General features: G+C 56.0%; 9 protein-coding genes across 9 annotated transcripts; 6 read left to right on the top strand and 3 right to left on the bottom strand.

The window, feature by feature from the left end:
• Positions 1 to 376: 376 nt before the first annotated feature.
• On the top strand, positions 377 to 1,635 carry PG997_011541 (uncharacterized protein; the record flags this gene model as incomplete). The annotated part of the gene is made up of 3 exons (XM_066815856.1): positions 377 to 706; positions 767 to 1,143; positions 1,227 to 1,635. Coding segments are annotated over 3 exons (1,116 nt in total), but the record flags the coding sequence as incomplete, so codon positions are not given.
• Positions 1,636 to 2,076: 441 nt separating this feature from the next.
• PG997_011540 (halotolerance protein) lies at positions 2,077 to 3,021 on the bottom strand (the record flags this gene model as incomplete). Its single annotated transcript, XM_066815855.1, has 2 exons — positions 2,077 to 2,560; positions 2,660 to 3,021. 2 exons carry the CDS (start codon positions 3,019 to 3,021, stop codon positions 2,077 to 2,079), a joined length of 846 nt encoding a protein of 281 aa, XP_066665145.1.
• A 1,004-nt stretch (positions 3,022 to 4,025) lies between these two features.
• PG997_011539 (monothiol glutaredoxin-5) lies at positions 4,026 to 4,634 on the top strand (the record flags this gene model as incomplete). The annotated part of the gene is made up of 2 exons (XM_066815854.1): positions 4,026 to 4,380; positions 4,462 to 4,634. The coding sequence occupies 2 exons, from the start codon at positions 4,026 to 4,028 to the stop codon at positions 4,632 to 4,634; spliced, it is 528 nt and encodes a 175-aa protein (XP_066665144.1).
• Positions 4,635 to 4,997: 363 nt separating this feature from the next.
• Positions 4,998 to 7,000, bottom strand: PG997_011538 (gamma-glutamyltranspeptidase; the record flags this gene model as incomplete). Its single annotated transcript, XM_066815853.1, has 3 exons — positions 4,998 to 6,314; positions 6,406 to 6,758; positions 6,817 to 7,000. 3 exons carry the CDS (start codon positions 6,998 to 7,000, stop codon positions 4,998 to 5,000), a joined length of 1,854 nt encoding a protein of 617 aa, XP_066665143.1.
• Positions 7,001 to 8,884: 1,884 nt separating this feature from the next.
• Positions 8,885 to 9,382, top strand: PG997_011537 (uncharacterized protein; the record flags this gene model as incomplete). Its single annotated transcript, XM_066815852.1, has 1 exon — positions 8,885 to 9,382. The coding sequence occupies one exon, from the start codon at positions 8,885 to 8,887 to the stop codon at positions 9,380 to 9,382; it is 498 nt and encodes a 165-aa protein (XP_066665142.1).
• Positions 9,383 to 10,045: 663 nt separating this feature from the next.
• On the top strand, positions 10,046 to 11,062 carry PG997_011536 (zinc finger domain-containing protein; the record flags this gene model as incomplete). The annotated part of the gene is made up of 1 exon (XM_066815851.1): positions 10,046 to 11,062. One exon carries the CDS (start codon positions 10,046 to 10,048, stop codon positions 11,060 to 11,062), a length of 1,017 nt encoding a protein of 338 aa, XP_066665141.1.
• A 2,003-nt stretch (positions 11,063 to 13,065) lies between these two features.
• On the top strand, positions 13,066 to 14,829 carry PG997_011535 (cytochrome P450; the record flags this gene model as incomplete). The annotated part of the gene is made up of 4 exons (XM_066815850.1): positions 13,066 to 13,161; positions 13,208 to 14,263; positions 14,397 to 14,566; positions 14,643 to 14,829. 4 exons carry the CDS (start codon positions 13,066 to 13,068, stop codon positions 14,827 to 14,829), a joined length of 1,509 nt encoding a protein of 502 aa, XP_066665140.1.
• A 206-nt stretch (positions 14,830 to 15,035) lies between these two features.
• PG997_011534 (uncharacterized protein) lies at positions 15,036 to 17,964 on the bottom strand (the record flags this gene model as incomplete). Its single annotated transcript, XM_066815849.1, has 4 exons — positions 15,036 to 15,413; positions 15,536 to 15,820; positions 16,529 to 16,964; positions 17,015 to 17,964. The coding sequence occupies 4 exons, from the start codon at positions 17,962 to 17,964 to the stop codon at positions 15,036 to 15,038; spliced, it is 2,049 nt and encodes a 682-aa protein (XP_066665139.1).
• Positions 17,965 to 18,359: 395 nt separating this feature from the next.
• Positions 18,360 to 20,022, top strand: PG997_011533 (uncharacterized protein; the record flags this gene model as incomplete). Its single annotated transcript, XM_066815848.1, has 3 exons — positions 18,360 to 18,366; positions 18,532 to 18,690; positions 18,941 to 20,022. The coding sequence occupies 3 exons, from the start codon at positions 18,360 to 18,362 to the stop codon at positions 20,020 to 20,022; spliced, it is 1,248 nt and encodes a 415-aa protein (XP_066665138.1).
• Between the last annotated feature and the right edge of the window lie 282 nt (positions 20,023 to 20,304).

The following is a 20,304-nucleotide window of genomic DNA, read 5'->3' as shown; positions in this document are numbered from 1 at the left end:
GCGACCAACCACGGTCACCCTGCAAGCAAACGACGCCCAACAACACTTCGAGCCATGCTGAAATGCCTCAACGCCTTGCTATTGTTCCCATGCCCTGCTCGCTTGCCTCCTCGGCATCCCAGTCGTGAAAGCCAGGATGACCGGGCTTTACCAGGTTGGCCTTTCAGCAAACATGTTATCCCGTGGCGGCAAGGGATAGTTACTCACCACGTTGCGCGACTGATGTGCTTCTGTAAACGCCCCAAGCTACCTCCGGTCAAGTTATTATCAGTCTTGCGATCGACACTCTCGGGTTCCTTACGACCTATCTTGCTATCGCAGCTTTGACCGGATCATCAAAACAACGGCGTTGGGCCACCGCTCTTTGCTAAGGACCATGTTCTTGTCGCCGCGTCTGGCCATTGTAGGCAACGATACTACAAATCACTCCGCGATCCACACCAATCTTATACCCCCGACCGAGCAGGGCGTGCGGATCCTGGTCGCCAACGCCGTCCTCGCGGTCCTCACGGCGGTATGGACGGCCCTGCGGTTCTGGTGCCGTCGCATGAAGGGCGCCGGCTACTTCCTCGAAGACTGGATGCACCTCGGCGCCCTCGTCTGCTTCTACGGGACGGTGGCCTCGAATGTACTCATGGTACTGGTCGGCGGGTCCGGGCATCACATGTCGGAGCTCCAGCCCTGGCATATCATCCGGCTCTCCATGGTAAGAGCATTCATGATTCCAAACGCAACGCAGTAGTAGTCTGACCCAAGTGCGACCTAGGCCGCGTACTCGACGCAGGTCTTGTACGCCATCTCCATGGCCCTGGCCAAGATGAGCATCACCTGGATGCTCAAGCGCATCTTCGTGACCCAGCGGTTCGCCCTCGCCGCGCGGGCCGTCATGGCCTTCACCGCCGCCTGGACCGTCATGACCATCCTCATCGGCCTCTTCATCTGCCGCCCGGTCGAGATGAACTGGAACCCGTACACGCCGGGCGGCAGCTGCGGCAACCAGCTGGCCGCGTTCGCGTCGGTCGGGGTCATCGATATTGTCAACGAGGTCTCGATCTTGGTCTTGCCGATCCCGATGATCTGGCGGTTGCAGATGCCCTTTCGGTATAAAAGCGCTCTCTTTTGTGTTTTCGGGGCCGGTATCTTGTGAGTCAGGGGCAGTAGCTATGTCGATAACCTGCACCACAAACTCCATTCCAACAAGCCGGGGCTCTAACTATTGTTTAAAGGACATCAGTCTTTGCTGCTGCCAGACTCTACAACGTGATCCATCTGGACTTCACCGACGTGTCGTACTCAGCAGTTGATGCCAACGTCTACGCCACGGTGGAGCCGGGCGTCGCCATCATCGTGTCGTGCAGCCCGATCTTACGGCCCCTTTTCGACAAGGTGTTCGGTCATAAAGCATCGTCATCCAACTCGAAGAAGAGTAGCGGAAGCAGCGAAAGGGTTCATCGCAAGCTCATGACGACCCTGGAAATGTTTGGGCGAAGTAACCGCGAACTCAAGGTTAGGCGGCGGGAGATCTGGACGAGCGACGGGTTCACCGCGATGGATGGTGATGCGGACGAGCCGATCCGACTCTCAAACTTCGAGGCGAATGAAAGTCGACGGTGCTTGCAGATTGAAGCCGTAAAGACGTGCGAATCGAACACTCGGACAGGGGGTTCGGGTTTATCGCGTGCCAGCTCCCAAAGAGGAATCCTTATTGTAAGAGAGACGTCCGTCACGTCAGAGAAGGCCGCGTAAAGCAGCGTATCACGAGCCAGTCTGACCGAGACGGGTCAATTTTTAAGTCATTTTTATACATTTGAACTGAATATAGATGCTGATATATCAGGATATCGTCTCCCATGCTTAGGAACCCACACCTATTGGAGTGAAACTCTTCGAGAAGCGAGTGTAGAGCATGCCAGCCGTATTACTAGCTACCCAAGCAGGAAACCCATACACAGTCCCAGATATTATCGCCCTTCCTTTCTTTCTTCGTGGAAAACAATAACTTACAACCCATGACCCAACATGTGCGGAAGGGAATAGCCGAGAACATGTATCAATCATTAACGAGGCGTACCTTACTTACTCCTCTGCCGCGCTACCATCACCCCCCAGCCCGAGCCTCTCCTCAATCGCCCGCACCACCTCGCTCCACTCCATCATCGCCCCGTCCCCGACATCGCCGCACGCCAGCGTCTTCTTCTGCGGCGCGAGCACCTCGAACCAGCCGGTCCCGTCCGCGTTGCCGACGCCGTACTCGTCCTCGAGCACGCGCACCTGCTTGGCCGTGATGGGGTGGCGCCACATGGCCGTGTTCATGGCGGGCGCGACGAGGATCCGCTTCGTCTTCTTAACGGGCGCGCTGCCATTGGTGGTCGCGCCGTTGGTGGTGGCGGTGGCGTCAGATTGCGACTGCTGCTGTTGGAGCTGCGCCAGGTCCGTGTCCAGCTCGCCGCGCGCGTCCCAGGCGCGCACGACGCTCGTTAGGATGCCGTCGGCCATGCCGTTGACGATCTTGGCCATGGTGTTGGCGCTCAGGGGCGCGATGACGAGGAGATCAGCCCATCTATTTGGGGGTATCAGCGTTTGGTTCAATTCATCATCTTGGTATCCGCTACTCGGCTCAGGGGTTGCCGGATTGAACGGACATATCCAATAAACTTACCGTCGTAGCTCAATATGCAAGATAGCATTCCCGCGCTTCCAAGGCTCCTTCCACTCATCCTCGTCGACGTACACAGCATCGACGTTGGGCTGGTGGCGGAGACTAGAAACGGTGGGCTGCTCGACGGACTGCCCCGCCAAGAAGCGCGAGGCCGAGGGGGTCAGCAGGATGCGGATGCTGAGGTTGGGGTGGCGCGCCAGGGCCTGGACGATGAGCGGCAGCTTGATGGTGGCGACGGACCCGGACGCGGCGAGCAGGAGGTGGGTCTTGCCGTCCAGCAGGGCGGCCGTTAGGTTGGCCAGGGAGGTGGACTCGCGGCGGATGTGGTGGGCGTCGTGGTGGGAGGAGATGTACTGCAGCATGTTGGATCAGGGTCCGGTGAAGTGGGGGAGGTTCTCTGTCATGCAGGTGGAGGTGTGTGTAAGAGTATTCTGATTTGATACCGAGTGTCTTAGGGACGGGGTGATTCTAGGTAGGATAATGTCAATTGGGATGAGTTGTTGTTGGATTGATTGATTTATCTTGGAGAAGCATGGCCATTCTCCCCTCCATCAAAGGGGGAGCCAAGGCGGGGTCTTTTTGTCTATTTGTAAGGAGTCATTTGGAGCTTCAGCTCTCGCGGGAAACTCAATCCCAAGTTTAGTCCGCTCGCGATGTCGGCTCTCGCCCTTTCACTTCAGCATCATCAGGTTCGATCAAGCTTTGGAGTCTCTGCTTCGATCTTCTGATGTCCATCAGTTGCAGAACTATGATGCCATGCCACCAATCGAACGATGAGGTCCGAACGGAGGAGGGTGAAAGTCAAAAAGTGTGGTTGCACGAGACACAGCCAGTGACTGACGAAAAGAGCGCCTTGGATCGCATCAATCGCCTGTACTTGCCCAGTTGGTCCAATTGTGTTGGAGGGGGACGATGGGAATGCGGGGTGAGTTGGTGACGAATGGATTAGCCCTGTTGGGCGTTGCTCGGGCTTCTGGCTCAGGGCCTCAGGGCCTCACAGGCTTTGATTCCCGGGGGTTTTCATTGGCCCTCCAGGCGTTTGTCAGGCCATGCAAGGCGTCCAAGGCTGCTGGTGCCGTTATCTCGACCCACACAAGCTTTTTTTTATGTTGCTGTCAGTCCGACTTGCCCGTTGACAGCGACAGGAACTGACTGGCATTGATTACATCATCCCTGCTCATTCCCAATCGCCGGCAATTCTGAATTCTGCATCTCGCCGCTCGCCGATAAGAAATCATCCGTCCCAAAGAAGCTACGAACCAAGTTTCAATCTTCACACCACCCCAATTGCTACAAGATCAAGATGTGGTCCAGATCCCTCTTCTCCGCCGTGAGTAATCCAGAGTCTGTTTGAGTCAAAAACAACATGCCCTGCCGCCCATCCGTCCGAAGCTGTGACATTGTGACACTGCGACTAACCCGCGACGATGAACACCAGGGCTTCCGGCAAGCCGCCCGCCCCATGGCCATGCGCTCCTCAGCTGCCATGCGCCCGGCGCCCTTCCTGTCCGCCTTCCAGGCCCGCCTGCTCTCCGACACGACGCGCCAGGCCATCGAGAAGGCCGTCGGCTCCGCCCCCGTCGTCCTCTTCATGAAGGGTACCCCCGAGACCCCCCAGTGCGGCTTCTCCCGCGCCAGCATCCAGATCCTCGGCCTGCAGGGCGTCGACCCCTCCAAGTTCGCCGCCTTCAACGTCCTCGAGGACGACGAGCTGCGATCAGGTAAGCCGACAAACCAACACTGAGGAATCCAAGGGAGGCCATGTGGTCCCAACAGATAGCTAACTGACCGTCCGGAAATAGGAATCAAGGAGTTCTCCGACTGGCCGACGATCCCCCAGCTGTACCTCGAGAAGGAATTCGTGGGCGGATGCGACATCCTCGTCTCGATGCACCAGGACGGCTCGTTAGCCAAGATGCTGGAGGAGAAGAACGTCCTTGCTCCCCTCGAGGGCGGCGAGTCTGAGTCGAAATAAGCGTTAGACGGACCGACGTAACGAACCTGTGCTTCTTTTGCATGGCGGGCGGGCGACTGTACGAACCTTTTTGGAAATCGGCGCAAACGCGAGATTACCTACCCTGTACATTACGAGACGCAATTCTACCAACTTAATGAACATACAATTTCGAAAAGCTCGGATCATGATATAGTGTTGTGATACGCCGGTTTGGATAAACCATAGCGGGAGAATATATACAGGACCTACTACTAACAGACAGACCATGGAGACTGGGAAGAAGTTGTAACACCATAGCATTCCTTTTCCAGTGCAGATCACCAAACTACCCAATACTAATTACTTGCGACTCTCGTACATACAGTCATGAGCACTCTTCCTCTACTGCGGGTAGGCAGCACCATCCCCCCGCATATCGCTCCCCGCCGACCAAATACCCTGGTTCTCAATCGGATCGACGCTCCAGCGAATAATCTGCCCACGCCCAAACATGCCCCGTTCCTGCTCCGTGAGGACCTCGACATTATGTCCCAGGTCTTTGAGCCCCTGGATCGTCGCCTCGCTCATCCCCTCCACATAGACCGTCCGGTCCATGACCTCGCCCTCGTCGGGCATGCCGGCCCCGATGCACACGCGCGGCGCGTCGAGCGCCTGCTGCGGGCTGAGCCCGCCGACGACCTGTCCGAGGAGCGTCTGCACGTGGCCCTGCGGCTGCATGAAGCCGCCCATGACGCCGTACACGCTGTGCAGGGAGCCGTCGTGCAGGTTCGTGACGGCGGCGGGGATGATGGTGTGGTAGGGCCGCTTCCGCGGCGCCAGGACGTTGGGGTGCGCGGCGTCGAGCGAGAAGTTGGCGCCGCGGTTCTGCAGGGTGAAGCCGCAGCCGGCCGGGATGATGCAGGTGCCGAAGCCGCCGTAGTTGCTGTTGATGAAACTGATGGCGTTGCCCTCGGAATCGGAGCAGGCGAAGTACACGGTGTCGCTGCTCTGCAGGGCGGGGGAGGGCTGACCGTGCAGGAGGGGCTTGTCGGTCGCTTTGGTCGGGTCGAAGAGCTTGGCGCGCTCGCGCAGGTAGTCCGGGGAGATGAGGCCCGCCGAGGGGACCTTTTCGACGTTGGGGTCCGTCACCCACCAGCTCGCGTCGGCGAAGGCGATGCGGAGGGCTTCGACGATGACGTGCAGGTACGCGGGGGTGTTGAAGTCGGACGCGGTGAAGGTCGGGATCGTGCCGGCGGACTCGAGCTCTTGGATGATCCCCAAAGCCATCAGGGCCACGATGCCCTGGCCGTTGGGCGGGTGCTCCCAGAGCTCCAGTCCCAGGTCCAGATCCTTTTCTTCGCCATCACCGCTCTTCAAGATGTTATCCTTCAACGCCTCCGCCACGCCCTGCCCCCGGAACTTGAGCGAGATGGGATCCACCGCCTCGCTGCCCATCTCGAGGTGGTGCGCCAAATCCTCGAGCTCGAGGTGGCCGCCCAGGTCCCGGACGACCTTGACGAGCTCCTCGGCGATGCGGCCCGTGTAGAAGCCCTTCTTGCCCTCGGCCGCGAGCGTGCGGAACGTCTTGGCCAGGGTCGGGTTCTTCATGATCTCGCCCGGCCGCGGCGCGCGCACGCCGTCGGGGGCGCGGGGGTCCGTCTTGAGCATCTCACGGAAGTTGGGCGAGGCGGCGCGGATGGTGGGTTCGGCTTTGGCCCACTGTGTGACGGATTCATTAGTATTAACTATCCGTCATAAGACCACGTGACAGCCAAGTATCTCTCTCGCTGAATGACAGAAGGGAACCTACATAATGCGTAACCAGCTCCGAGACCGGGAACCCCTTCTCCCCCAACTCGATCGCGGGCTGGAGGATCTGCTCCAGCGTGACCTTGCCGCTGCCGAACCGGTCGACGGCGTCGCACCAGCCCGCGGCCGCGCCCGGGACCGTCACGGCGTGCACGCTCTGCATGTCGATCTTGGCGCCCTTGTCGCCGTCGGCGAAACCCAGCGACTTCCGGATCGTCTCGAGCGTGCACTTGCCGCCCGCGCGCCCGGACCCGTTCATGGCCGACACCTTTTTCGTCGCGGCGTCGTAGAAGAGGCAGAAGACGTCGCCGCCGATGCCGGTCGAGGCGGGCTCGGTGATGTTCAGGCCCGCCGCTGTGTCCGTGTCAGTCCTACTGTGCGTATTCTCCGTTTGGCAGCTTGGAAACCTTACCGACTGCTACCGCGGCGTCGGCGCAGTTGCCGCCCGCGTCCAGGATCTCGATGCCGCATTTCGCGGCGAGCGGCTGCGTGCAGGCGACGATGCCCTTGGTGCTATGGACGACGCTCCGGCGGCTGGCGAACTTCATCAGCGGGTCCGACCCGGGCGGGAAGACCGAGGGGATGGTCAGCGGCATCGTCGTTTGCGAGAGTTTCGACTCGAAACGTGGGGTAGTGGGGAAGTAGGTGGTGCTGGTGTGTGTAAGTGGCTGAATCGCGGAGGGGCTCAGGGAAGAGTAGAAACGCAGAAAAGAGATGCGGAGAGAGCTGGGTTATGAATGCGGTATTTGCTTAGGATTTGAGGACGTCTTTGTCTACTCATGGAAACATACAAATACATATATCAGAACGATGAGTCGTCTCTTGTCTCTTATCACGTATCACAAGGGAACTGAGGAATCCCGACGGCTAACGCTCGTTAGCGTCATCGCAACCCGTCTGGTTTGGAGGGGTTAGTGGGCACGCTGACTTTCCACCACGCTGACCACGGGCACTTAGCCGGATCGGTCGCCAGTTTTGGGCTAGCCGGCAAGCAATACTCCAACGGGGTTTGGAGTCAGACTGGTTTTACTACATGTAGGGAGGAAACTAGGTGGAACTCTGGGGAAGCACTTCAAACAGATTCCAGAGATGCCGCACCTCCGAAGCTTGAGCCCCCGAACCTCGGAGGGCCCCGGTTGCGATTATGTACGAGAAGGGAAGCTGGTAGCTTGGCTCAATGGCTCGCCTCGGCAATCCGTCCTGCCGTAAGCCGCTAGGTCAATAATTTCCTAGGGCGCCTATGCTGCGAACTCGTGCTTTTGGGGGCGCTCGAGTCTTTGGTTATCAGATGTAATCTAGCTCTTTCGGCGTTTACATGTCGGAGGAAAGGGTGTCGCAGATTTCGGAAGCGCCTCCTCACCCATTGGCGGATATCGATTGGATAATATCCGGCTCCATTAACTTGTTCTTCATGCCCTCGACGACTGAGTGATATGCGTAGGATGCATTGATAATGAAACCTTAGAGCTACGAGTTCACGATTATGTCGTCAAACAATATCCCGATGCATGGCGTTTTCTACTTGCATGGATATGCAGTGACACGGGCATCCCTGGCCCTGGTCCCCACGTTCCTGGTTGTACAGCTGCCACGTCTTTGATGTGTGTTGCCGCCACTGTGATGCCTGAGTGGTTAATACAGCAAATCGATACTTTTCAATTGTTTCATGGCCATGCAATTCCATCTTGCTGTGATACCGTCCGTTATCGCCGCCAAGAGTCCGATTTCGGGCACATCATCACCGTTTGGGCTTTGAGCAGCCCGGCCACTGGACCTTCCGCATTGAAGGCCAGGTCCCAGTCTCCCTCCTCAACCAGGCAGTAATGGTTGGTCCCGGTGAAGCGACTAAACCCAGAGAGTTGCGCAAATGAGCCTTCGGTTTGTAGTTAAAAGAAAGCAAGGGACGGTCCCTCTCCCGTTCAATTGGCTACCGATGCTCTGGACCGGACCGGCTGAATGTCCATGTCGGCCCGTGCCGGAAGCAAACAGGTGCAAGTAAGGGAGGCCATGCCCATGTCGCTGCAGTTGGGTGTCGCACAACGTTGGCTTGACACGATCCTCACCTTGAACCAACAGCACCAATTTCGGGTAAACCAGGAGGCCCGTCTAGCCTATACCAATACCATTAGACCAACAGACATGATAGCCTCCAGCTGGCACAAGATGGCAAAGTTCTGGTCGCATCCTAGAAATGAATACATAAGGAGGGTCCCGACAATCATTGCACATCACCAATGTCCAAGATCGTCTGATTTCTGAGCACTGTAGGGACTTTCCGTTGATATATTCTAACCATGAGCAATGAAATATTGGGACGTACGGTGTGTGAACCGGGCTGGGTGAGTCACGACCTACCCCATTCATAACGACAAGGCCTTCTCTCCACTGACCGTTGATGACCACGAACTCAGATCCAAGGCGGCTGGGCCTTCAACCGCCCCTCCTGCGGCAAGCCGCGCCCAGACCTAAAACTCGAAACCATGTGCTACACCTCCCCACGCCACCTCAACGCGACCAACAACAACGCCGACGACCCGAGCACCGCCGGCACCTTCGGCCTCGACTTCGGCCCCCGCGGCGACGACGCCTTCGAGCGCTGCTGCCACCCTCCAGACAACCAACGTCTGCCCGGCTGGGACCCGATCCCCTACCTGTACCAGAAGGAAAAGAACTGCGGCGGCATGAACTTCTGCTTCACGGCTGACCCGACCGCGGCGCAGAACTGGACCTGGTGTGTTCAGCACGCCGCGGCGCGGCTCATGGACGAGTTCCGGGCCGAGGGGCAGGTGCTCAACTTTACGGTCGAGGAGGCGGTGGAGGCGGAGTGCGAGGTCGTGTATTACGATTGGCTGCGGAACCCGATGTTGGTCAGGCAGCCAAATCCGGAGAAGTGCTTGTCGGGCGCTATTCAAGCGAGTGGTGTTTCGATCAGGGTGCTACTCCTCGTGGGGCTTGTTGCTTCAGTTTATCTGCTCTAAGCTGCCATATTGGGACTGTATGTTGTTGTACTTTGATTCTACTCGTATCTTCGGTGTTTTGACGGTTTGGTGGTCTTCTCTTCCCAATCACCTAATAGTTTCAGCATGTCAAGTGATGATGAAATGATATGATTTATGGCGCCACGAGCCAAGAAACGATTGCAAGTGAGCGAGCTTAGTGCTCGATACATGTATCCGTTTTCGTGTTACCAACCCCTGCCATCGGACCGACCGTCTGGCACCAAGTCTGGACAAATGTGAACAGCCATACTTGTGGGAAGACAACAGATCTATTATAGCGATAGTCTTGAAGTGCATCTAAGAAATATTTCATGCTTATGGCGCAAAGTGTCAGATCATATTATAGTTCAGGGATTGCCTTATAGGACATGGAAGAGGAATGGTGTCGGAGAATTGTTGTAAGCAGACGGATGACCTAAGCGCCCTTGGCGGCAACTGGCTGCAGCTGGTACTGCCAACGCAGCAAGCACCCGTTCCCGGGCCGAGTCCAACGCGTCAGATGATGGATGATGATGGCGGTGAGATCTTGCTTACATCTTTAGTCCGCGTGCTCATAATCCCTCCTAGTACGATCTTTACCTATTAGCCTCGCAAGTCCCCTCCACAGTTTCGAGAAAACCTTCCTCTCTCGTATTCGCCGCCATGTCGTCGCCATCTTTTAGTTCGAGTGACATATCATACCAACAACAGCAGCCAGCTGCCGCTAAGAAGTTTCCCCGGTTTAGCGCCCTCCCGCCGGAGATACGTCTGCACGTCTGGCGGTTCTTCGCTCCCATAGGCCCTGACCGCAAGCCGCAAATGTTTGCGTTCGAAACCTGTCATCCCGAGGGCCGAGATGGGCCGAAGATGGCCCTGCCCTGCCCGAGCCTGGTCCAGCAGACCGCCGGCGTGAGAGCGGTACTGGCGGTATCCCAAGAGAGCCGCACTGAGGCGCTCAGGGCGTTCCCCGATACCCTGGGAAGCTACACCGACAATCTCGTAATCCGGTTTGATGGCGAGCGTGATGTCGTGATGCTGGACAAACGTCCCAAGCACGGACGGGCTCGGCAGCCTTGGGGAATCACCATTCAGGAGTTGGCCAAATCCGTCCGTCAGCTGGCCATCGGCCCGCGTTACTTCAACAAGTATCGGCTTCACCCTAGAAACCCCATGCTGCTTTTCTGGATCATCCGACCGTTTGAAAGAGTAAATGTGGTCTACTACACCCAAGACGCCAGTGTGCTCGAGGAGGCCAGTTGTTCTTGGTGTGTTTCCACACAGGTGCACCATTTTTACAACCCGGAAACCGAGCCGAGCTGCAAACCGCTACGCCGGCCGGAGATCCTGTACTGCTGGCCCGACCTGGTCAGCAATCGCGAGTACGCCCAGCAAGAACCGTCGATACGCGAGACGGACTACGCGGCATCGCACCGCCTCCGAGACTTCCTCAACATGTTCCTCGATACCATGTACGAGGAAGTACCGACCCCTGAGCAGCTGGTCTTGACGGTCCTCAGCCGATCCAGATTCGTCTTTTTCACGCACGAGGATCTGCGGAGGTTCGAGCGGGTCGAGTACTGGCCGATGGTTGCCTTTGTGGGCTTCTCTTGCGTACGGCGGTACCGATCTATGGGTGGCGTCGATGTTGAAAAGCATCCAGATGACTCGGATCTAGAGTAGCGTTTTGTTTTGTTCCTCGATGAGGCATTATGTTTCGATCTTGTGTTCAGCTGGGTGTTAGGACCATGATAGAAACTAGGAAGCCAACGTTTAGTACCAGACTAGTCGTGGATCCATGTAAGTATGTAATAGTAGCAACCTAGTTCAGGATGTGAAAGGAGTCGCTGGTTATTTGAATGGATAATCGATTAGCCATTACCTTCTAGCCTCTTTCCCTTTCCGGTTATGTGCATTCTCCGTAGTATAAGTGGCGCCGGCCGTGCTCTTGGCTAGTTCGCACATAACTACCCTGTCTGACAGCCGGTCGATAGTAATACCTGTTTCAGCTAAGCCTTGTGCTACCCAGGCCTCAGACGTGGTACCACCCATGCCATGTATTCCGTTATAAGCCGTATTGGCACCGTACGACGTGCCCTCCAATGGTGGTCCAGATTCCGATAGCCGAGGTTGCCAACCGACTCGTAAGGTTGAGAGTAGGACCGAATTCAACAGTCCAAGATATCGAGGGGATTTGTTGACATGGACAAATCGTTACTAGGCGTGAACATCAAGGAGGCCTGTGGGTGCCACTTTTGCCATCGTATTGCCATCGTATTACGCAAAATGACACTGAAGTTACGTCTCGAAGTCCGATCAAATACCCCATGGAAGATGGCAGCATCAACGGTTCGCTGCCGAATCCTCTCTGCGACGTGATTGATCAGCCAGCGTGCTGCCAAACTTGGTTCGGCACCCCCTCAGCCAAGCTTCGATGGATGATGTGCATGAGGGTTCCCACTCAACAGTATCGTTACTTGCCGTCCAACCGCCCCATGTTCAATGCGGGGAGGTCACAATGAAGGATCGAGACAACACGATGCTGACGTCTATCCTCGGTGGCATGGCCCAATTGCTGACTTCCAATCATGGTATCAACATTCGGCAAATCTAATCCGCAGCAGAAATCATGTGAATATTGGACTCCCAGACAGGCATCATCTGGGGAACGTCAAAGAGGACGGAGGGTATATGTTTGTGGACGACTGAACGGTTTCGCCCAATGATCCTGCTTTAGGATCTTTTCCACATGCACATGGAAATCCCCGAGGCAGGATTCCGCGTATCTATCATATTTCACATTGGCACAAGCGACCATCGTCACATTAGGCAAGACGTCTGATTTGCTGCAGTGAGCAGGAAGTGGTGCCACTCACCGGCATGGAAAATCGGAGTACAGTTGAATACCCTGCAGGCTCATTCGTGGGGGCTGGCACGAGGTAGCATCGCAACGGAGCCCTCGCTGTTTATAGACATCCCATCGCTGTAGTACGCAGGTATACATTATTCAGCAGCCCGCACTCACATGCCTTATCGTGCTACCCACCCTTGCACGTGCAGCCACTCGCGCGCGGCGGCATGCTTGGCGGTGGGGTCAATAGGGTGCTGACCCGGGGGAATCTCAATGGGGCTACATGTTGCTACGGCCTCTATACCTGGCCAAGTCTTGGCTATCTGCCCTATGCGGCATCTGCACGACAAGTACGATGCTGACCACCAAGGGACTTTTAATATATACGCGATACACCACTGGCTGGCCTTACGTGATGGCGTTGCATCTGCTCATGCCTCGCCGCCACCAGATGACGCTCCGTCCAAGCAAGGCAGCCGCAGGATGTATTGGCAATCTGCAGCAAGTCTCGCCTACTCTTGCCTTCTCGGCTAATGTTACATCCACGGAGGAACTTCAACCACCAACCATCAGCGGCCTAATACGTATTATCTTTGAGGCGAAGACATCATTACTGTTGGGCTGACTTGCCAACAAGAGAAGGAGAATGCGGCTCAACAGAGGCAATCGAGATGTGCGGCATGTCCTGCTACCTATGACTTGCAGGTACTTAAGGGTCGGGTGCCCTACCATTGAACCCCTATTGTGCAACCTCTATATTTCATATCTTGCCGGCTTTTCGACTTCTATAGCCTATTCACTTTGTTAACCCTTTGCTCTGTAGCTATCCGCCACCATGCCTAACCTCCAACAGTTGGGCGACGTCAAGCCTGCTCATCTCGGCCTAGCCGTGATAGGAGCAGCCGCTGCTACTGGGCTTCTGTACTTCCTCGTACTCAGGCCTATATACAACCTCTTCTTCCACCCCCCTCCGCAAGTACCCCGGACCCAAGCTCTGGGCCGCCAGCCGCCTCCCGTACCTCCGGAACTGGATCGGCGGCCACGCGCCCCAAACGATCCTGGAGCTGCACCACCGGTACGGCGAGATCGTCCGCGTCGCGCCCGACGAGCTCTCGTTCCTGCGCCCGGACGCCTGGAAGGAGATCATGGGCTACATTCCGCGCGGCGTGCTCGAGAACGAAAAGGACCCGCTCATCTTCCGCGGCCTCAACGTCGAGGAGTCCGTCATCGGCGCCCCGCGCGACAAGCACCGCGCCCTCCGCAGCGTGCTGTCGCACGGCTTCTCGGCCTCGCGCATGCTCGACCAGCAGCCCATCATCATGCGCTACATCGACCTGCTCGTCGAGCGGCTGCGCGAGAAGTCCAAGACGGAGAAGGGCGAGGCCCAGAACATGGTGCTGTGGTACAACTACGCCACTTTTGACATCATTGGCGACCTCTCGTTCGGCGAGTCCTTCGGCTGCCTCGAGAGCTCGACCTTGCACCCCTGGGTCGCCGTCGTCTTCTCCTGGCTCAAGCTCAACGCGCACATGGTCCAGTTCCGGCGCACGGTGCCCTGGCTCCTCGACATCGTCGACAGCGTGCTCGGCCGCATGGCGACGGAGCAGGTGAAAGAGCACATGGGCTACGTCCGGGGCAAGCTGACCAAGCGGCTCAACACCGTGACGGACCGCCCGGACTTTGTCGACTCGATGCTGCGGACCGACAAGGCGGGCCTTTCCCTCACGCGGACGCAGCTCGAGGAGAACGCAAACCTCTTTATCGTCGCGGGCTCCGAGACCACGGCCACGACGCTCTCATTCACCTCGTGGCTGCTGCTCACTCACCCGCACATCATGACAAAGGTCACCGACGAGCTCTTCGCGACGTTCTCGCGGGACGAGGAGATCGACCTCAGTAGCGTCAACCAGCTCAAGTACATGGTCGCCATGTTCGAGGAGTCCCTTCGCTTGTTCCCGCCCGTGCCGGTCACGGTGCCGCGGATAACGCCACCCGGTGGCCGGCAGATCTGCGGTGAACAAATCCCCGAAAACGTAAGTCTGTTCTTTCTCCACCTTTCCTCGTTCTCTTCACGCTACATCAGTCCCATCCTTCTGAGCTGGGTACTCCACTGTTTCTTATCATGCAAAGTTCAACCGGTTGCTAACTACCTACCTATCCGTAAAGACCAAGCTCGGGGTCTGGCACTACCCGATGTACCATCACGCCGACCACTTCGCCCACCCCGAAGAATTCCATCCCGAGCGCTGGCTCGGCGAGGACCCGCGCTTCGCCCACGACCGCAAGGAGGCCTTCGAGCCCTTCTCGCACGGTAGCCGAAACTGCTTAGGAAAGAAGTATGAATACCCCTTACCTCAACTCCCCAAACGTCGAGCAGCGCAAATACTTATCATTTACTAACAATATCAACAGCCTCGCCTACGCAGAAATGCGTACCATCATGGCCCGGATGCTCTTCAACTTTGATATGCGATTAGCCGAAGGCTATGAGACATGGGCCCATGGGATGGAAATTCATAATCTGTATGAGAAGCCACCGCTGTTCATCCATCTTACGCCGCGGGGCGAGGAAGAACGCGCCCGTCTGCGTCCCAACTAATCGTGACACACATTCGTTTCTTGTTTGATTTCCTTTGTTATGGGTTTCGGGTCACGGCTGGGACGGTACAATGTGAATGAGTTGGGTGGGTACTATATAACATATTTGTAATAGATTGAAACATTACCAGATACCACCAAAGTAGTCTTTTCACCTACCAGACTTCACGCGACAATGCATGTATATCAAACATTGCTTTTCCTCCATCAATATGCCACTCGCTGCCGCTTCCGCCCCCTTTCCACCTCATGATACTCTTCCTCCTCCTCTTCCCAAACCTCACTCGCACTCTCACTAGCACTCTCACTCCCATCACACTCACAATCATACTCCTCCACGAGCTTCTCCATCTCCAGAGCCCCGAGATAGAGCCCCGCGCGCCCGACCACCTGCCGGATCGCCTCGCGCCTGGCCTCCTCCGCCGCCTCCCCGCCCACACCGAGCGAGCCGTCCATGGCTTCCTGCACCATCCTCGGCGCCTGCTCCGCCGCGGCTCGAAACTGATCCTTAAAGGCAGCCGCGCGGGCAGCGTCCCTGGGGTGGCGCTCCTGGTCGCGGAAGCGCCTCCGCCGTTCTCGGGCTTTCTCCCCGCGTGGTGTACATGGGCTCGTACTGGGGGACCTAGGTTTCCCATTGGTTTCAGCATCGACTCCAACAGAGGCGAAGACACTCATTCATCCGCTAGACAAGAGAGCGCGAGACATACCATCAGAAGATAACCCCCGAATGCGATGAGCTTCTGGTCTTCAACCCATGCCTTCGTCCGACTCAAGATCTCCTCGTTGAGCTCCCCCGCAGGGTCCGTCAGATTGTGGAGGTTAAGGCTGAACCATGTCCGGGGTGCATCGGTAGTTCTGTTGGCAGTGGCAATGAATGGGTCCGTCGAGGACCGGGCGGCCCGCACGAGAAAGGCGCTACCATCATTCGCCCTGGCGCGCATCATTTCCGAGATGGCCTTTGCATAGAAAGGATACCAGAAATGGCGAAATGGCTGCTTGTGATGGAAACAATAGTGCTAGCTGCTGATACAGGGTATGAGGGCCAAGTCCCACCGCCCCTTTACCTTCTGTAGGGAAAGGTCATGATTACGACGCGGTCGCGAAACATGCATCGACTGGCGTGCTGACTAATATGGGTTCTAACTTAGAGTTTGGTCTAGTTTGAGCTAATCAAGACGTCGGAGTACACCATGTGGGTCTGGTTCTCCGTTGTCGTGAACCCCTAGCCCCTATCGGATCCATTATCTAGATCGACAAGTATTTATAGCACTGCTCCAGAGGCTGGATGACGTTCCGGAACATTTCCTTCCTCCAGGATGTCGACGAGGTATCTTTGTGTCCCTGGAAGCACCAGTCTATCGCCTTTTTGTAGTCGAGCCCGCTGTGCTCCAGGACCTTGGTGCGCCAGCTCTGAGCCGCCGCCAAGTCGAAGGCGAGCTTCTCCCTGTCCTCTTTGGCTACAGGGAAGGAGGCCCTCAGAGGTTGTGCCTCTAGCAGGGACCTGGCAGTTCACGACGTTAGTATAACTCTACTGGAAACAAACGTAACTGTTGATATAAGCAATTGATTGCCCCTGAGACAATGGAGTCATGGGAAAGGGCCACTGGAAGAGGAAAGAATAAGTGCCATAAGTTGCTCACCAAAAGCAAAACTCCAGGAGTAAGACACCAAGAAACTCCATGGGCCTAAAGAAATCGTACGTGGGAGGATTTGACTGGGCGTTTGCAGTATGACCCCCTTAGAAGAGCTGAATACTTAAAAACGAGCTCCGGGTTGTAGTATTCCTCGTCTCCCGCGAACACGATTTCGGGTCTTTGCGCTTTATGTGGCATCCAGGGCGTTTCGAGCAGCTGCATGAAGGAGGATGCCACGGCCAGGGAAATGCGACAGCGCTGACGGAAGCTAGGGGGCTGCCCCGACCGACTCCGAAGCAGACCTTCCAAAGCGATGGGGGAGTTCCCTGGCTTGGGCTCTTGGTGTATATAGTATATGCTACTCTCGTCCGTAACGTATCCAGCGTAACGTTTCTCATTGGCATGGATAGATGCGCAGATCGTTGAGATTTTGCTAATCTCGCGAGCCTCAATGGCCGGCGGTATGGGGGTCTCGGCTATCTTGACGGACGGTATCGCAGGTCTAAGCCATATTAGCTGGGTAGTTTGCTGTACGACACTGATCGAACCTACCGAGTATTTTGCCCAGATCCTAACTGTTTGCTCTTCATGGCGGACTTCTTTGGCTGTGGCCTGCTTTGCGGATCTGGCTGATGCGTAATCATCTTCTCGTGGGAGTACAAGAGACTGTCCGCCTTGGATATATGGAGGTAGCAGGTGCTGCAACGTTGCTGGGTCGTCTCTAACCAAGCTAGTTTCAAATACTGAGTGACTTGGGGATGTTCCAAAGACACACGAACCGTGTGATCTGCCTGGGAGTCGCATCCACAGTCCCAGTGACTCGCCAGTGCCGTGTAAGTCTGTGTAGCCTGAATCCAGAAAGAACAGAGCTTGTTGTCAGAGATTGCATGCTCCCGGTCCATTACGAGGCGCGTATCTTCGTCGCTGGTCCTCAAGAGCCTTTCGAGCTTGCTGTTGTACGCATCCAACTCCTCGAGCAGTCGATGTCGTTCTTTGGCGCTGTTGGCAAATCGGATCCTGTACTTTTCGTATCCCCACCATTCCAAGTCCAGAACTTTCGTCTTGATCCCCTTGAGCGTCCATGGGTCTCTTGACCTTCCTAGACGACCTTGCACTCCGACCGAGTCCACCGCTAGTATGACCTTCAGGCTCTCCATCGTCTGCTCAAGTCTCTTGACGTATTCGAGATAATGCCGATACGTATCCTGCAGTCGAGCCTCAAGCATAACCTCAACCGAACGGTCTTTCCACGCCGGGTCGTTTGGGTTTGTCAGTAGCGCACCCATTTCTGCTTCGCCAATATCTAGCGGTAGCAGCAGCTTGCGCAAATTCTTCTTGAATAGCAGTGCCTGGAGTTCGAGTTCGCCTTTGCACTGCAAATAATCCACCTGGATCTTTCTCCAGTAGCTCGGTCGTTTAGCAGCATCCTCGTAGTGTTTCAGAAGCTCCAGGGCGATGGGAATGGCGCCGAGCACCAACCCAGCTACCTCAAACCCCGACATAGCAATGCGCAACTTGGCGACTGCAAAGCTTGCCAGTGGACGGGCTTTCTCTCCAAGGGGGAATCTTCATGTAGTTTTGGGTGAGTCTTGTAGGTGCTTGTAAAGGGCGAATGCTGGAAGACGGAAAGCGGGGTTCTCGACATTCGAGCATGCAGGGCGGTATCGATGTCCAATCAGCATACAGCATATCGGTCTCACATATTGCCGAGTTTCAAATAAGCAACCCCGCGGGAGAAGACGTTATCTGCGACCAGTGAAGCCTTCTTCTGGCGGCAGTATTCGATCGTCAGTCATCCCACTATCAGCCGGATTGTTCTTGTCAGCCGGGGGCCAGAGTCGCGAAACCATCCATCTATAGAGGTATACGATTCATACGAAGCTTGGGGATAGTCATGATGACAAGTCCGTCTTTGTCGATCTCTGAGCGCTGTCATGCCATCAAGCAGACTCGGCTTGATCTAGAAAGCGCACCCGATGTGAGCGGCCCCTTTCCCACCGGTTCCTACCAGTCAGCGAAGCACAAATAGTGACCTCACAACAAGCAGGCCGACGTCTCGAGAAGGACAGCCGATTTGAAAGCTCGCTTCGAGCTGTGGGCGGGCAATCTTGGCGCTTTCCATCAATCAACGCAGAGGCTGTCGTTGGACGCTCGCGTAACGAACTCTCCCGAGATTCGGAAAGAGATAATACGTCATCTCCAAGACATCACCGAGGCTTCCCATGAGCGTAAGCAATATGAGCCGGCCGCTCAATAACCAGTCATTCTTCGCAGAAGTCACAATGGCAATCTGTCGCCGGGAGGCAAGGATTCGCAAATTCCCACTTCTTTGTACTGGTATTAACAGTATCAAGCACCTTCGAAACGAGATCCAGCTCCTCATTCTCCTTTCTCTTCTTAGTCAAACTGTTGATTGATATTGAATCAGTCTAGCCGATAACGACGTATACTAACGACAGCTGTCTCTAGTGAAAACAGGGTTGGAGGCGACCCCACCAGGAGAAGCTCATCAAGACCAAACTGACCGGGACTCTCCTGTCGATGAGTGCGGTGTCCTTATTGAGGTCATTTCCCAGTCACTGGCCTTTCTTTTCCGCCTTGCTGTGCTGGTCAAGGCACCCGGATCCGAAAGCCGGTGGAATCGAGCCATGCAGCGAATTGACCCGTTTCCTGACCACTTTGACTATGGCCACGTAATATCCAAATACCCATATATGGAAACCGACAGCGGAAGGCAGTTGGCGAAGCGGATGGCACAAGCGAACGTGAAAAGGCGGCAGTTCATACAGTACTGCCGGGACCACACCGCACATCTCAGTACAGAGACGACACCATCCAACGATGGAGTGACTGAGCAAGTTTCCAGCAAGGCCACTACACTGCCCCCCGCAATGGATCTGAACATACTCGCAACGGAGGAATTTGACGACGATACGGAGTCTCTTATGACTACGTCAACCACTTTCGATATCGAAACGAAACTGAGGCTCCCGTTTCTTAACACCTTGTCGCCTCACGGCGAAACATTTCAATGCCCAATATGTCATACTCTCAGGCAGTTCGAGCGAGAGAAGTCTTGGAAAAGACATGCTTATCAGGACCTGAGGGCCTACATTTGCACTATCGGGGGCGGGGACTGCGCGTCCGAAATGTTTGGCAATCGGAAAAGCTGGTTCGATCATGAGATTACGCAGCACAGGTCCAGCTTTATCTGCACGTTGTGCAATAGGCCATGCATTGACAAGAGCGCGACAGTGGCGCACATTAAGTCCTTTCACGGATTGCATCTGCCCGATCATCTGTCAGCATTGGTGGATTCAGGGCGGACTGTCCCAACCCACTTCAGGGCATCCGACTGTCCTTTCTGCGACTGGCCGCTGGAACGTCGTATTAGAAGGTCTGTGAGCAGTGAGGTGCGAGACGAGAAGGTAAGTCGGGCTGAGCTCAAGCGCCATATCGCGATGCACCAAGAGCAACTGGCACTCTTCGTTCTACCACTGTCAGATGCGGTGGAAGACGATGAGGAAGACGACGAGGGGGACGACGGGGGAGGTCAATGAGGAAGTGCCATATACAATCAAATGTATCTGCGGCTTTTCCGACGATGACGGGAACACGATATACTGCGAAACATGCGATACCTGGCAGCACATCCAATGTTACTACCCGGATAACATCGAGGACGCGTACAAAGAAGACTTTCACCACTCCTGTGCCGATTGCCCACCTCGGCCGCTTGAGGTTCTGCAAGCCCACTTTTAACAGAGGCTTCGGCGGGCCCAGGCCGGTACTGATATAGGACCCGCAGGAAATCCCGGGGAACCACGGTCCTCAAACGGCTC

This window comes from Apiospora hydei (assembly GCF_038363865.1).
Source record: "Apiospora hydei strain CBS 114990 chromosome Unknown utg000008l_segment0_segment0, whole genome shotgun sequence".
Classification (NCBI taxonomy): domain Eukaryota; kingdom Fungi; phylum Ascomycota; class Sordariomycetes; order Amphisphaeriales; family Apiosporaceae; genus Apiospora; species Apiospora hydei.
The sequence above is the reverse complement of the archived record's forward strand: the minus strand, read 5'-3'. Positions and strand labels throughout refer to the sequence as shown.